This window comes from Calypte anna, chromosome 8 (assembly GCF_003957555.1).
Source record: "Calypte anna isolate BGI_N300 chromosome 8, bCalAnn1_v1.p, whole genome shotgun sequence".
Classification (NCBI taxonomy): domain Eukaryota; kingdom Metazoa; phylum Chordata; class Aves; order Apodiformes; family Trochilidae; genus Calypte; species Calypte anna.
In genome coordinates this window covers 21,643,485-21,658,497 of record NC_044254.1, presented here as the reverse complement: position 1 = coordinate 21,658,497, position 15,013 = coordinate 21,643,485, and the positions used below count along the sequence as shown (strand labels likewise).

Below are 15,013 nucleotides of genomic sequence, written 5' to 3'. Positions count from 1 at the left end.
TAGTGCTCCAGTTAAGCACCATGTCTTTACAATAAACGAGGGGGAAAACTATCCCTTGTCCACTCATAAATGTTCCAGCTCTGGAATCTTAACACCTTATGGCATTGTAATTTCATTCACACTGAGTTTTGTCAAGACAAGTATTTTCAAGAAAGACACTCCCTAACTACCTCTCCTGCAATAATCACAGCATTCTCTTCACAGCTTTTTCTTTTCCATAAATTAACCCTGATTCTCTTCATGCCTTTCTTTATAAAAGAATGCATCCATATTCCTGGTTATTCACATCAGCTGCCACAGTCCAAGTTCTAATTGTTTTTACAAGGTGCCTGCAGGTTAAGATTCCAGATACATAAAATTCCAAACCACGTCATAAGAGAATTTTTTACATCATTATTCTTTTGTTTCTTTTATACACACTCCCTGTTTCTCTACTTTTTACTGTGTTAGATTCTTGAGAGCAGAAAAGACCACTAAGATGCCCACAATGATGCTTTATGTCTTTTCTTTGATCACTTGCTTGGGTAATTTAGGGATTAAGAAGCCTAAAATAGGACACTCTTTCAGCCGAACTCAATCTACCAGGATCAGAGCCATCCATCTTAAGAGTAGATGATGAGCTGAAGGCCATCCTCTGAAATCCCCACATATATTTAGAAGGGACACAAATCAGATCAACCTTTCATTCTGTGATGACAGAGCTCAGCATTCAGTCTGCCCAAGCTTCTTTCTCAAGTCAAGGATCTGGTGGCAACTGCTGTGCAGACACAGTAATTCAGACTATCACACATGTATCAGCTGAAAGATTCTAACAATAAAAAGTGCTTATGTAATTGAGTATGCTATAATTTGATGCATTTCCAATTCCCGAGTTGTTGCTGGTCAGTAGCCTTGCTATCTATTTCAGAAGCCACAAACTAATTTCTATAGATTTGCTGCTGTTAATTTATCTTTTTGCTTTGCATATACTTTCAGAGTTGAAAAGAATACCATTTAAACACAGCAAGTAATCTGTGTGGTTAGTAATGGTTAGAAAGTAAACAAACACATCACTGAATCCCAGCAAAGCAGCTTAGCAAAGGAAAAGCCACTGACACCTACAGTGCCAAAAAGGGGGAGTAGAAACAATGCACACAGCTTTGAGTATTCTGTCTTTCCTGTACCAGACTCCCACTTCTCTCTATCTGTCTAATGTATTATAACAAATAATAAAAGAACTAAATGCTCTAGCAATCAAGGCTGGCATATTAAAATGACACTCTGCATTACTAAACCTACTCATCTCTTAATAGAGCTATTCTTCAAAGGAGATTAATTATACTGGCAAGAGACCTTTCTGCTGTTCTAATCTGTGAAATGTATTTCAATACCACAAGCATATTAAAACAGCTGCAAACATGTAACTAGCTCCAAAATCCCAGGACTCACTGCATTTAATTAGGTGTTCATCTTGTGACCAGCTCTTCAGTCATTGCTTCAGATGCCCACTTCATATAAAAATTCTTAATTTCTAGGCTTAATTATCTGCAGCTGTAATTAACATCAGCCCATCATAAAGGGGACAGAGATAAAGTTACTATATACTTCAGTACCTAACACCATAACAGAGGAACAAATATTGGATTTATAACTGAATTTCTCTGCTTTGATTAGAATGCAGGGAATTTTAACTTATTTTTTAATACATTACTGGTGCTGTATTTCATATCAGAACATCTGATAGACAGCAAAAACACTGCTACAACAAACTGAAAATACGTATTAGTATTATATAGAATTGTAACACACAAAGATGTCTGCAGCTCACTGAATTCTACACAGCTGTTAAGTAACAAACCAGTATTCCAAATTAAATATCCAAGAACTAATGCTTTGTTTTAAAGCACAGACATTTCCAGGAACTTATGCTATAAAGCTTCAAGGCATCTGCCTGCCTCTAGAGAACAGGCCTGTACTTAAACTTTTTTTAATCCCCATCAGATAAATACTTAGATGTCAAGGTCATGTGAGTATTTTCTCTTGCTGTTGATGCAGTCAAATTAAAACCACTGCTGAAAATAGAAATTTAAGGCAAGCACTGAAAAGGCCCCAAACTAAGACACAAAACAATTACATCAAACCAGAAAATTTCAATATAGTATCATGTCTGAAAACACTAAGACTACAAATACTTCATTGTGAAATCAAAATCAGTGGTAACACAAATGCATGGCTTCTTGAACTTTAAAGATTTATGTTTCTGCATTTTTTTTCTTAGCCTGATGGTGCCAAACTGTCTACAGGCTGATAGTCTAAGAGCTACATCCAAGGTACACTTAAGGGGTCATTTCTTCTAAACAGTCTACAATACAATATAAATTCACCCAGTTATTTGCAGCTCTACAAAGGGTAGTACAAAGTAGTGCTACAGACACACCAGTTTCCCCATTTCAGTAAAACTTGTTATGTAGGCTGCTCTATGGAGGTTTGGCAAAAAATGCTTCTAGCTCTGCTTTTAGTCTACTATTTAGAAACAGTTTCTGTTGCATACATGACTGCTCACAAAAAACTGTCTTCTACTCCTACATTTTTCCTCTCCTTGCACTTCAGTGATATTAGATATTTAGACATGATAAGGAACATCTATAAACAAAACAAATGTTCCTTTTGGTTTGCACTTCTGTCAACTCTAGCTATGTAAGTTTTCCCTCCCATACAGAATACTCACTTCTGAGGAAATGCTAATTTAGCAGACACAACACCTTTCAAAAATACCTTCACTTTACCAAAACCATTTGACAGAAACCATGCAGAAGAGCAGACTTCAGTTCCAGCTCTTCAGTCCTTGGACAGCTGTCCCTTTCAGCTTCATGACCCCAGCTATTCTCTAGGGAAACAAGCAGAGGTAGCTACTCAGAAAGCTGTTTCCCAATTAAACTTGTTTTATATGATCAAGTTCCCATGCTCACATCTCCCTAGATTTGCAGTGATATTTTCTTTCACGTATCAGGCTGCTTAAGTAGCATTGGAAAGGAGCTTCCCAAAAAAAGAAATTACTCTTCACATTCCTGCTTTTTGTCAAAAGCAGGATGAACATATTCTCCTCCTAATTCATCCTCTACACTAAAAAGGAGACACAGGAGCAAAACGCTGCATTCACTGAGCAGAAGCAGGAAAAGCAAGGTGAAAACTAATGCACAGGATAACATCATTTTTTATTTATAGCACAAAATCATCATGTGTATTCCCAGAGTCACTCACCAAACCAGCAGTAAGTGAAGGAGCAGACTGTCCTAAGGACTGATTTCTCATGCGGACCAGGTTTGATGTATCTCCAGGTGGCTGCCATATCGTCTGTCCCACTCCACTGTGGACACTATTTGATAAGGGAAGTAGCTGTTTTCCTTTTAAAAACAAAACAAAAACACCATCAGCTTGTTTTTAAGTATGTGGATGAGAAGCATTTAATTAAAAAGGTATTTAAAGGCTTTGGTAGGTTAGAACCTGTAAGAGCACACTACCTGTGAATTCATTATGTTTGATAATTAAGTAGCTCCAAACAATTCGGTTTGCATGATGAGGTAATGGGTAAATCAAAAACCTTGCAGAGCAGACTTCTATCACACCTTGCTATATTTCACACAGCTTAAAAAGAAAACTGTATTTGCTGCCAGTTAAACAATCTCTTTTCCTGTAGGGAAGAAATGTTAACATTACAAAATCCCTGAAGTATAATTTCCAAAATTCTTAGGAAAATACAGTCATAATTGTAAAATATTACCTCTTCTAAACTGCTTAGCCACCTAGACATACCCACTTTCCCCTACCATCAGTACACTCAGCAGCAGATTTCATGCAGCTGTGATCAGAATACAGTGTATGTTTAAACATTGTTTTGCTTTGGACCATAGATGGGATTTTTTCCTGTCTAAAAAAAAATTTTACTGTTCAGCAATATCGTATTATCTTAGAAGCAAAACATTCTACAGCTTTGCAAAGTCTCCCTTGTACTGATTGATTAGTGCAGATGCTAATTCCCCATGCTACATACACAAACAGTGGGAAGACAGTTCCTGTCTCACCAAGGTCGCACCATTGTACTTCACTGCAGGAAGTACAGGAATCGTTTAAAAGGATTTGGCTCAATACATTTTTTTCTAGTCAATATAACACCCCTTTTTGAAAAATGTTAAGCAGTAAATTTCCACAGTGTGAAAGAACCAAAGTCAATGTAGGTCATATTTTGATTCTTTCAAGCTTGACAGTTTCCTTTCATGTACAATGTCATTTACAAAAAGAAAAAAAGAGAAGGAAGATATTCTTGTGGTTAAAAACACATAAGTGAAAAAGTCTGTAAATCTGGGTTCCATTATTAGCTTCCAGATGACTTCCTCTGCAACTATGGTCAGCCATCCTCTGCAGTTCAGTTTAACTATCTGATAAACAGGAGTGAATAATAGTTAATAATAATAGGAGGTAAGTTACAGACACCCCTCATTTCAAAGCATGGTCAAGATAGTCCATTCAACAGATTACTACATGCTCTGCTACTGCAACAGGAACCACAGGGGGCACGAGATTTGTTGCAATAAGAAGGAGAAAGAAGTCTACATGTATAACATATACATATACACATATTTCAGAAAAATATTTTTTTTCTCAGAGGCAGAAAGCTATTTTTTCAAATTCAACTTTGTCTTGGAATTAGATATGAAATATTACACTCATTGCATCAAAGTGGCTAAAATAATTGAAAGTCAATCACACATGATTAGCCATGACAGGGAAGGGGGTTGAGGGGATGGGGGGGCAGTGGGAATGGTGGTTGGGGGTTTTTTTCCTTTATTTTTGTTTTAAACTTCTGTTATTTTTCTGAGAAATTTAGGAGCAATAGGCCAAGTACACATTAACAGAATGAGTCAAAGTGTATGAGAGATTAGAAGACTCAACTTAGGCTAGTAAACCAGAGATACAATTTCTTAATACCCTTTCCCAGTCCCACTCAATCTGCCTACACCTGTGGAATTGGTTTTCATGGTTTGCTCATTTTCAACATAATGTGTAAACACAATTACTCCTCTTCTCTGCAGAGATCTAAAACTACAGAAATGTACAGTGCTGTATTTATCTCAGTAAAGCACTAATAAAGATATCCTATCATAGCAATTCAAACCATAATTATCTAACAGTTCAAAATGCCAGTGCTTGAGAACAAGAACATTACTTAAATCTGCGTAAGATACAGTTATCAGTAACTCCCTTGAGTTCCACAAAATCTGAATCCAAGGAGAAAGAATTCCATCAAGTGTCACCTCTAAGCCAAGCATCTTACATGTACAATAATCTGTACTCTTTAAATTTATTTGCTTCCAGTGTAGAAAAATAAGAGGTGGAATTATTTTTGGGATGAAGCTTGAAGAGAAAATCTTTCAATGCTGTGTCTGAAGTCCTACATACATTCCTGATAACCATACTTAAAATTTAAAACATCTGCAATTCTTTTATTCAACTATGTCAAACTGATCTTCTTCAGACTGTTTTCTCCTCTCTGAGCCAGGCTGCAGTAGACTGAAAAGTCAGTAAGATGAAACAATAAGTTCTGGAGAGCATTATCATTTCAGAAGAGAAGATGTACAAGAATGTTATAATTTTTTAAAAAAGAAACAGAGCTTCTCCAGTTTTCCTGCTTTCTCCTATTTATTTTTCTTTCCTTACTTCTACTCAAGGAAAAAATAGAAACAGAGCAAGCAACAACAAAAAAAACACAAAAAACCCAGTCCTGCAGTGCTATCTTCAGCCACTGTAATCAGCCAACAGCAGTTAACTGTGTAGTTAAACTTCTGTTCTCCTCCAAGGATTGACCTGCCTTAGGGAACAAACTTACAGGCCTGCAAAACAGTATGAATGTTTCCATTTTTCAGAAACCAGCCACTTACTACAAATAAAACATTAAGACAAGGCCAAGCCAAAATGGAACATGCCTACTTTATGGCTTATTTAATTCCATTACACTTAGCACCTCAAACATTAAAATGTTTATCTTCCCCTGATAAAGGACCATGGAACCAAGACTGGATGTATTTTCACAATCATCTAAGTCACACCCATGTTGCTACAATGGGTGGCTTCACCCTCTTCCTCTTCCCCTCCCACCTGAGGGTTTCCAAACCTTTTTGCTCTTGCCTTAACATGCAAATAGGCAAACGGTTAGCCTAATTAGAAAGGAAATGGGCTGCAACTTATCCCTAGGGAACAACACTGGCATTCAGGCAGATCAGCTATTTTATTCTACACTGATCATGCAGCTCTAAAGGTTCTAAGGCCAGCATCACCGACTTGAGATCAGCTTTAAACTTGTGAAACCATTTCCTAGCCCAAATAAAAAGTCTTTGGAGAAGAAACTACTGAGCATGGTCCTCCATTTTTTAGCTAATTACTGGACTATGTTACCTTGTTCGACAGGTAACAGGGCTGAAGACTGTGTTCAGAAGAAAAAAACAAGCTTTATACTAACTGAAAAAACATCTAGTTAATAAGCAAGGTTTTTCACTTGGAAGCACATGTGCCTAAGGTAATTTTGAAATGGAAAAGAAACTAAACAATAATTTGAATCTGAAACACAGCACTGTGTTTCCTAAAGTTCCACCACTCCCTTCTTTCAACTTTGCACGTTAAGTCCTACCTTCTAACTTCTCACTCTGGCCAATATACAGAATTTTATTCCTAATCCTGCCTCTTTCACTTTTTCTACCAATATTTCTTCTTGTATCTTTCCCTTACATAACATTTAATGTCCTCCCAAAAAGATGTCACTGCTAGTTTTCAAGAAAGAACTTATCAGTATCTTTTATTATACCTGGTATGCCAATGAATAATACTCTGTCTTTAATACTAATGAATTGTTGTATGGTCTTTATAAAATAGCATACCTGACAAAGAACTTGCCAAACTACCTCTTCGTAGCTTGCAGTCATCTTGACTTAGCTGACGATGGAGCTTGGTTTTCCCAGCAGATGAAAAGATGTCAGGATTGCTGAGCTTCCTGCAACGCAAGGGAGTGGACTCTGTTATCATCTCCTGCAGAAAGGAAAAAAAGCAAAACAACAACAGTTAGTTAATAACAGCTTAGTATCTTTTCTGAAACCTGCAATCTCCAAAGCATTAACGAGACCATTTAAAAAAAAATAAATCTTAAAATTGTAAATGTCCCTCTTGTACCACGTATCTGTGCAGAAAGTACATCACAAGATCCCAGTTAAATATGGTCCTTGAAACATTGCTGTAAGGAATATCACCAGTAAGTCAGAAAAAAGCCATTGTGTTACAGCAGTTACTTGCTCTTACAGTATGTAGGCTACTAAAAAGTCAGGCTCAGCCTTGATTCAAGCTATTTCCTATTAAAGCAAAGAATTTTCTTCAAATTTCTTGAGTATTTACTCCCTCCAGTCTATGAGTAATACAGCTATAAAGAAATTGTTGCAATGTCTAATTGCAACCTACAGCTCCTATTATAAGTTACAGCTCTACTACCAGACCGTATGTATCACTAAGTAGTAATTAGGATAGAGATCATCCTTTGTGTAATGTCTTTGTTATTACTATAAACAAAATTAGACATGTATTTGTCAGAAACACTCCCACACATGTAAATTGCTTTCACAGCAGACAGCAGACTTTCAATTGAAATAGCAGCAGGCAAGGCAGTGGCAAGCACAGCTGCATTTCATTGTTCTGGAGGTGTCAAACTCACTCTTGCCACCCAAAGAACTATCACACAGGGACTTGAAGATAACGTGACACTTTCCATTAAAACCTTTATAGAAGCACTTAGTCAAATTCTCCCTTTTCTGCAGTAGTGCAACATGTCCCACATGCCTAAATGGATTGCTCCACTTTGTTTCAAAAGCCTCCCATTTGCTATATAGCACTTCATGCCATGCTTGTCCTCAAAATCTCATCTGAGGCAAAAAATAAACTGAAAACTTCCTGCATGATACATTACTACATGGTTTCACATAGTTTTAAATGATGTTTAAATGAAAAATTAATGTACCAGTACTGGGCTTTAATTACAATTTGCAGATTTCAGTCAAAATCCATTTCTGAAGTCATTAATTCAAATTGTTACGCCTCACACTGTTAAATCTAGACCGGGACTACACAATCTAAAAACTTCCAGGTTTTTTTGTTTAGGGTTTAGGGGGATTGTTTGGGGAGGTTTGGGTGGAGTTTTTTGTTTTGTTTTGTTTTTTGTTTTTTGTTTTTTGTGGGGGGCAAGAAAGGATATGAATAAAGTGGGTTTACAGGGAAAAAAAAATGTGAATTTGGATTTGAAAGGGAACTCTCACTTAGCTCTGAGTCACACATTCTAGACTTTTCTTAGACTCCATCTCCTTCTAATCATGAAATCTTTTGGCACCTCATCATAGCAAAGAACTCTGCTATTTGTCTGATGGACAGAAGTGCTTTTTTATGCATCTGCTTTGGTGGTGCACCCTCCATGGGGTGAGGGGTACTGCTCTGACACTACTGCTTCTTCTGGCTACAGTCAGACATTCAGTTGCCACACTGCCTAAACCAGACCAGGAGAGAGAACAGGGTGACCTGAAGTAGGTCAGTTTACTTAATCCAGTTCCCAGCTGCAAACAGTTCTGTTGGCACAAGAGTGGGGAGAGGCACAAAAACAAGTGACCTGGGGTAGCAAAAAGCACTTGAGCTGAAAACTGATTCACAGCTCATCTCAGAGCAGGGAATGTCACATTTTCCTTTGCCTCTGACCTTTTCCACCAAGGTGCTGAACAACTTCGTTTCCAGCAGCCTATGCTTCCAGGTTTCTATAATTTGGACATCTGAAAATACATCTACCACGTGTTCTGTTTGTACTTAGGAGTAAGCTAAGTAATTTTAAATTGCAACATTAGGAATCCCCCAGCACACCCTAAAAGCTGCAGAGACCAAGGCCAGAAACTCCTGATAGTTTCTATTTGGGATGCCAGAAAGTTGTTACATGTGCTTTAATGTCCAAGTATACATACAGAAATAAACACACACAAATTCAATATGGCCTATTCTAAATGCCAATAACATCCATGATCTGCCATGTATTTCCCAACTGTGACAGTCAGAAATCACCATACTTTAAAAAAAAATTTTAAAAGAACCCCACAACACTACATGGAACTCTGGGTTAAAAGCAACTTCTCTAAATATTTTATCAAGTCTACCCTCTCACACTCCTAATACTTCAATTCCAATGTTCTCAAACATCTTTCCCAAAACTTGCCTATCCTTCCTCATTGCCCTCTACGTAGAGCCTCTTCTTACTGGTAAAAACAATTATAAATTCTTAATATCACTTCATCATGTGATGTACTTTGCAGTACAGAAGCTTTTTGAATCTTGCAATACCTCAATCAGAAGCACCCCAACTGAAGGAGCACCAGGAGCACCAGCACTGAAGGGCACAGCCACATTCCCACAGCACTGGCTCTGCTGTGACATTCTGCCCACACACACCTTCCAGTGGTACCTGCTGCTTCTCAAAACATCATTCCATTTGCATCACTTTGGCCCTCATCCCAGCTTAAGCAGCTCCTTCCCCACTGGCCACTTGTACCACAAAGATACAAAAGGTAGAGCGGGAAGGAAATAGCTCCCCACACTCACTAAAGAATCTTGTCTGTCTTCAGAAGACAGGCTTAGTATTTATTACATATGGAAAATTCTTCATAACCCCTTTTTTTGCTAAGCACGTTAAACACTTCAGCAATATCCAGAGAACTACAGAGCTGTTGAATGTTTTGAAGAAAGGGGCCCTAACCACATTCTGCAGGTTTATGTAATGTAAAATTCACTTTTCAAGTACTTAAAAAAAAAAAAAATCCAGTGCAGTGTTCCGAGACAGCCTATTATGTTTTAAAAAATGCTTAGTAGGCCAGTTTAAAATTCCATCTTCTAAAAGTTATGCCTGTATTGTGTCAGCAAAACAATGAAGAGGGAAAGTTTTAACTTGACAACAATAGAGTTGTCTTTCTGTAATTTATTTTGCTCACCCATCAGAACTAGTTTTAGTATTGCAGTTCACAGACAAACTACAAGGAAATTGCAGTGGTTTATGTTACCACTTCTAAACAAGAAGGAAAAAGAAAGCACAACACACAGGAAGAGAACTTTCCTTGTCCCAAAGGACAATGCAATACAAAGGACAGAAAAATCTTGCACAATGTTCCAAATCAATGGATAAAGAAACTCTTTGCAGTATGAAAGCAAAATTTTGTTTATATGCTTTCAACTTACTAAATAACACTAGCAGAGCAAATGTCTGAAGAACAGATTACATAGCACAAGTGGCATAATTTTAAGGGCTTCACTTCCACTTTTGAAAAGAAAAATTCTTGCAGATTTAGAAATCAAAGCATTAGTAAGGATGTAACAGAAACATTTTGCTCACACTGAGAGAAAAGGACTGTAAGTCTCTCTCCTTCAATTTCTTTTCAAATACAATAGAAGTCTTCTTGATTTACTTTGGCCTGGAGTCTTTTGACACAAGCCAAAAATCAGGCTCAAACAGCCAGATGAATCCTACAAAGCTTAAAGCTGAAGACAAAAACATCCCCAAACCAATCTTGATTTGCTGGGCAAGGATTTCTCCTATCTGTCCCTTCAAAGGTATACAAAATTTGCTCAAATGGCATGTGAATACTGGAAGTGTGGATGCATGTCAAAGTATTTTCTTGAACTGCCAGATGAAGTACCACACAGTGAAGCTGATCAGCAACAGATGAATGCTAGGGAAAAAAAAAAAAACCACACAAAAAAATTCTAAAGATCTGGTTTTATGGTGTACACCCCATAGGTAACAGATCATACAAAGCAGCACTTCCTTACATGTAACTTTCTTACAGCTGACTCAGAAATATGTATTTCCTAGACATCACTACAAGGCACAAAAATACTCAACTATGACTATAAAAACATCAAATCTGCAGGTCCAAACATGTTAAACTGTTGGCTGGGGGAGGTGGGGGAAAGATCTACAAAAAACATTTTTATAAGCAGGTAATTCCCTCATAAGAAAAATGAGATTTATTTTTTTTTTAAGCCTAATGAGCACAACCACTTCAGGTCAAAGCAAATTCTTAGCAAACTATCAGAAGGAAGAATGAAAACTTTAATACAATAAATTGGCAAAGAAGAAGCTAACACAAGGCTGTTTGTAAGGAAGATAACCAGTCAGCAATGCAACTCAAGGGTAACTTGACACTTTCTGAATTTTTTTAAAGCAATAAAAATAGACAACACTAATAGATGCATTTTCTTTTTAATACAGTACAGTTTGTTCTTTAAAAGATAAAACTCATTGTGTCAGGATTGTGTGACTATCTGAGAAGCATTCTTATTCTTCTCAGACTTTTCTCATCACTTCATATAATGTATGTACACACCCTTAGCAAAAGATAAATCTGATCCTGTCATTGGGTGCTCTCTAATATGCTTTAAAAATACACTGAAAATGAAAATTAAAGGCCCAGGGAATAGATTGCAAGCTAAATATCTATAAGTAGCAATTCACAGAATGGAATCACAGTGGTTATGCTCTGGTATTTAGCATTGAAACTTTCTAGCCTGGACAGGACACATCAAGGGAATAGGGCCAACAGTTTGCCAGGAAGCTGAGGTGAGCCCAAATGTGACCAAAACTGTAGTCTGAAGAACTTCCAACTAAGAATCTACTTAAATGTATCTGCTTAACTCATGGACTTGCCAGAAGCACCCTGAGAAACATCAGACAACGAATCAAGGAAAATTACATTAAATCAACACAGACTCTTAGAGGCTCTGAGATATTAGTTTACTACAACAACTAGGGAGAAACGTTTTACAAAATATACTAATATACATAAAACTGTCAATATTTTAAAGGTAGAGAAGAGTTTTATAATTTTTTTTCTCTTTACTAGATTTTTTGGAAGAACTTCACAATAAATCCCAGTATCGCCACAAAGGTAAATATATAAATTCAATTTAGTGTCAATATTAGGTATTCAAACTGACTAGAAAGCTAAGCATTATTGCCACAATGATGTTTTCAATAATTACATCATGTAAATGCTTAACATTCTCAATAGCTGTAGTTTCCTCTGTACACTCAGCTTTGGTTATATGATAGAAGACAAATGTTGCAAAACAAATTTAACTCCTTTGCAAAAAAAAAAAAAAAAATTAAATAACTAAACTACAGTTAAAAACAAACAAGAGAAAAGTCTCCTGAAAGACAAAAGTATCAGAAACCTGTACTGAGATACACCCCTCCTTATCTTGTTCCTCCAATGTGAAATTTTTTTTCTTGTTAACTCTTCAGGAAACCACTCCAAGGCATGTTTGATCAGAACTAATGAATTAGAGGCTCTAATGTTGTTTTACCGGGGAAGTTCAAGTTGTTAACTTTGTTGCCAAGTGTTCCCAGCTGCAAGAACGCATTAAGCAGCTTATTAAAAAGTAAAAGTAAATATTTACAACTATGTATATTATTACCCCCTTTTTGAGGATCATTGAGATGCAGATTCATTTTATTCCCAATGGAACCACAGTCTAGAAGAAAAGGTAATCTGTGATTAAATTAGATCAGCACGAATGTTTGGTTCCTACATGGAAATACAAATAACACCACAACAGTTTACACAAGCAAAGTGTTTGATCCTTGTTCCGGATCTCCTCACTAAGGGACAAACAGATAGCACAATTCTTGAATTCATCTTGTAAATGCCTACAGCCAAAAAGGATTTCATGTAGGGAAGAAAAAGCAACAGAACCTCTACTAAAGTCTGTATTAAACTTTACAGAAGCTCAAAGAAACCACTATCAATATATCAAGACTCAAACCCCCCCTGTACACTCACCAGTTACACTGAAAACAAAACCAGGCTGAACAAAGACACTGCACATTAAAGGACCCATCACTCCTTTATCTCTGGGATCCCACCGGGAGTACTTCAAACATGAAAGGGTTGTAAAGAGAGGGAAATTAACTCCTGGCCAGATAATAAAAAAACCCCACACCATGAACAATTCTATAATTCATCATTTGTACATTAGAATCCTGCCTGCTGTTAAGGATTAAAACAAGTATGACTCCAAAATGTGTCACTTGTAATAAAATTTGTTGTTACATCAATACAACTTTTTTTTTTTTTAACTACTGAACTTTCAGATCTCCAACTGTATTTATTTTAGCTCACATTACAAACACTGTTTCACTGTCTTCTCCACAGTGAAAAAGCAAAGCAGCAAAATACACCTACTTATATCTGTGTAAAATCTATTTAATGCCTATAAACAAAGCAACAATAAAACCATTTCCATTGGAAATGTAAACTCCATGTTGGTCAACGGAGATGAACAAGACCTAGTGATAGGTTAAAAGTTCATTCAATTTATATAAAGAAACAATTGCTTCCTATCAATTGGATGTGGAAGAGACCTTCAACTAATTTTATACATCCCAGACAGGAAGCTCGGAGTCACATTGCAAAACATGGGAAGTTATCTGTGTTAGTATTTGATTCTCGGCCCAAACCTATAAAGAAATTTCTATGTCTAAGATAAAAATAAAATAGATTTTATATTAAAATACTAGCTGAAAATGCTAAGCCTAGCAAGTGATCAATAGTAGTGTGTTAAAATGTGCATGCTGTATAAAAATGACTCAAAGCACTTTGCAAAGAAAAGTCTTGAGGTAACTCATGAACTGAACATTGGCAGGTGAACCACCTAGGTGAGTTAAAGAGGTTTTTCTAATTGATGCAAACTAATCAGAGATCAATTAGACATTCAATGACTACGTAGAGATATGTAACACAATTTTAAGATTTGATCTTTAATTATAAAGCTTACTTGAATGACACACAATGCACAGAAAGAGAAGTATGAAACCAGAAATCACTACAGAAATCCTCTATAACCATGCTGCTTTTTTCCTCAGTATGTTTTTATGTATCATAGCTATTATATGAATAGCAGTAGTAGTGGAAACAGCTCTAGTTAGGTTGAGATTAGTAATGAAATAAAATCTAACAAGGCACAACGGTGTCCTAAGAGAATGTTATTTGTTCATACACATAACAAAGATCACAATATATTTTAATCTGGTATTACCATCACTGACGAATATCAACATTTGCAGCAGGAAAAAAAATATTAAATATTTTTTCCTTTGTGTCAGTGAAACCTACAATCTTTTGGCACCACTATTCTTGTCTCCATGAACCATCTGGAATCTTCTCATTTCCTATCACAAATGACATTTTCATACCAATGCAAAGCATAAATAAGAAACACTTATGTGAAGTTTTCCCAAGAATAAATTTTCCCTCAAACTCAACAGTGGTATGGAATATACTCTGCAGGTATGGAACTGGAAACAAAAAATTATCATGTAATTATAGACTGTAATAAAACTACCAATGGCTTTAGACTTCAAGAAAAGCAGATAATCATTGGGAAAAAAAAATGCTTAAACCTTAGCTTTTCTTAAAAGAAATCATATAAAATGGCAGACAAAGATAAATAATTAAAAATTGTTATTAATGTCTGCACAAAGATACAGAGTCACTATAGTTCAGCACAAAAGCTTCTCGTCACCAAGCAGCATAATCCAGTTCCATCCCAAAGAAACAAAAGCCAAATTTTTTTCAAGGGTACTTCTTCCCTTCTGCTTGAGAACAAAAATCATAGAATCATAGAATTGGCTGGGTTGGAAGGGACCTCAGAGATCATCAAGTCCAAGCCTTGAACCACCGTTGCGGTTGCTAGACCATGGCACTGAGTGCCACATCCAGTCTCTTTTTAAATATCTCCAGGGACGGAGAATCCACTACTTCCCTGGGCAGCCCATGCCAATGCTTGATCACTCTCTCCGTAAATAAATTCTTTCTAATATCTAACCTAAACTTCCCCTGGCACAACTTAAGGCCGTGCCCTCTTGTCTTGCTGAGAGTTGCCTGGGAAAAGAGACCAACGCCCACCTGGCTCCAAC

General features: G+C 36.7%; 1 protein-coding gene across 4 annotated transcripts in view; it reads right to left on the bottom strand.

The window, feature by feature from the left end:
- The window catches only part of MAST2 (microtubule associated serine/threonine kinase 2), a 202,771-nt gene that overhangs the window by 155,020 nt on the left and 32,738 nt on the right, over positions 1 to 15,013 (bottom strand). For all 4 annotated transcript variants that reach the window (XM_030454793.1, XM_030454791.1, XM_030454795.1 and 1 more), the window contains exons 2-3: positions 6,909 to 7,056; positions 3,241 to 3,383 (exon numbers count right to left, since the gene is read on the bottom strand). In XM_030454793.1, coding sequence (XP_030310653.1) covers positions 3,241 to 3,383; positions 6,909 to 7,053 — 288 coding nt within the window. In that variant the 5' untranslated portion in view covers positions 7,054 to 7,056. The remainder of the gene's footprint in view (positions 1 to 3,240; positions 3,384 to 6,908; positions 7,057 to 15,013) is intronic.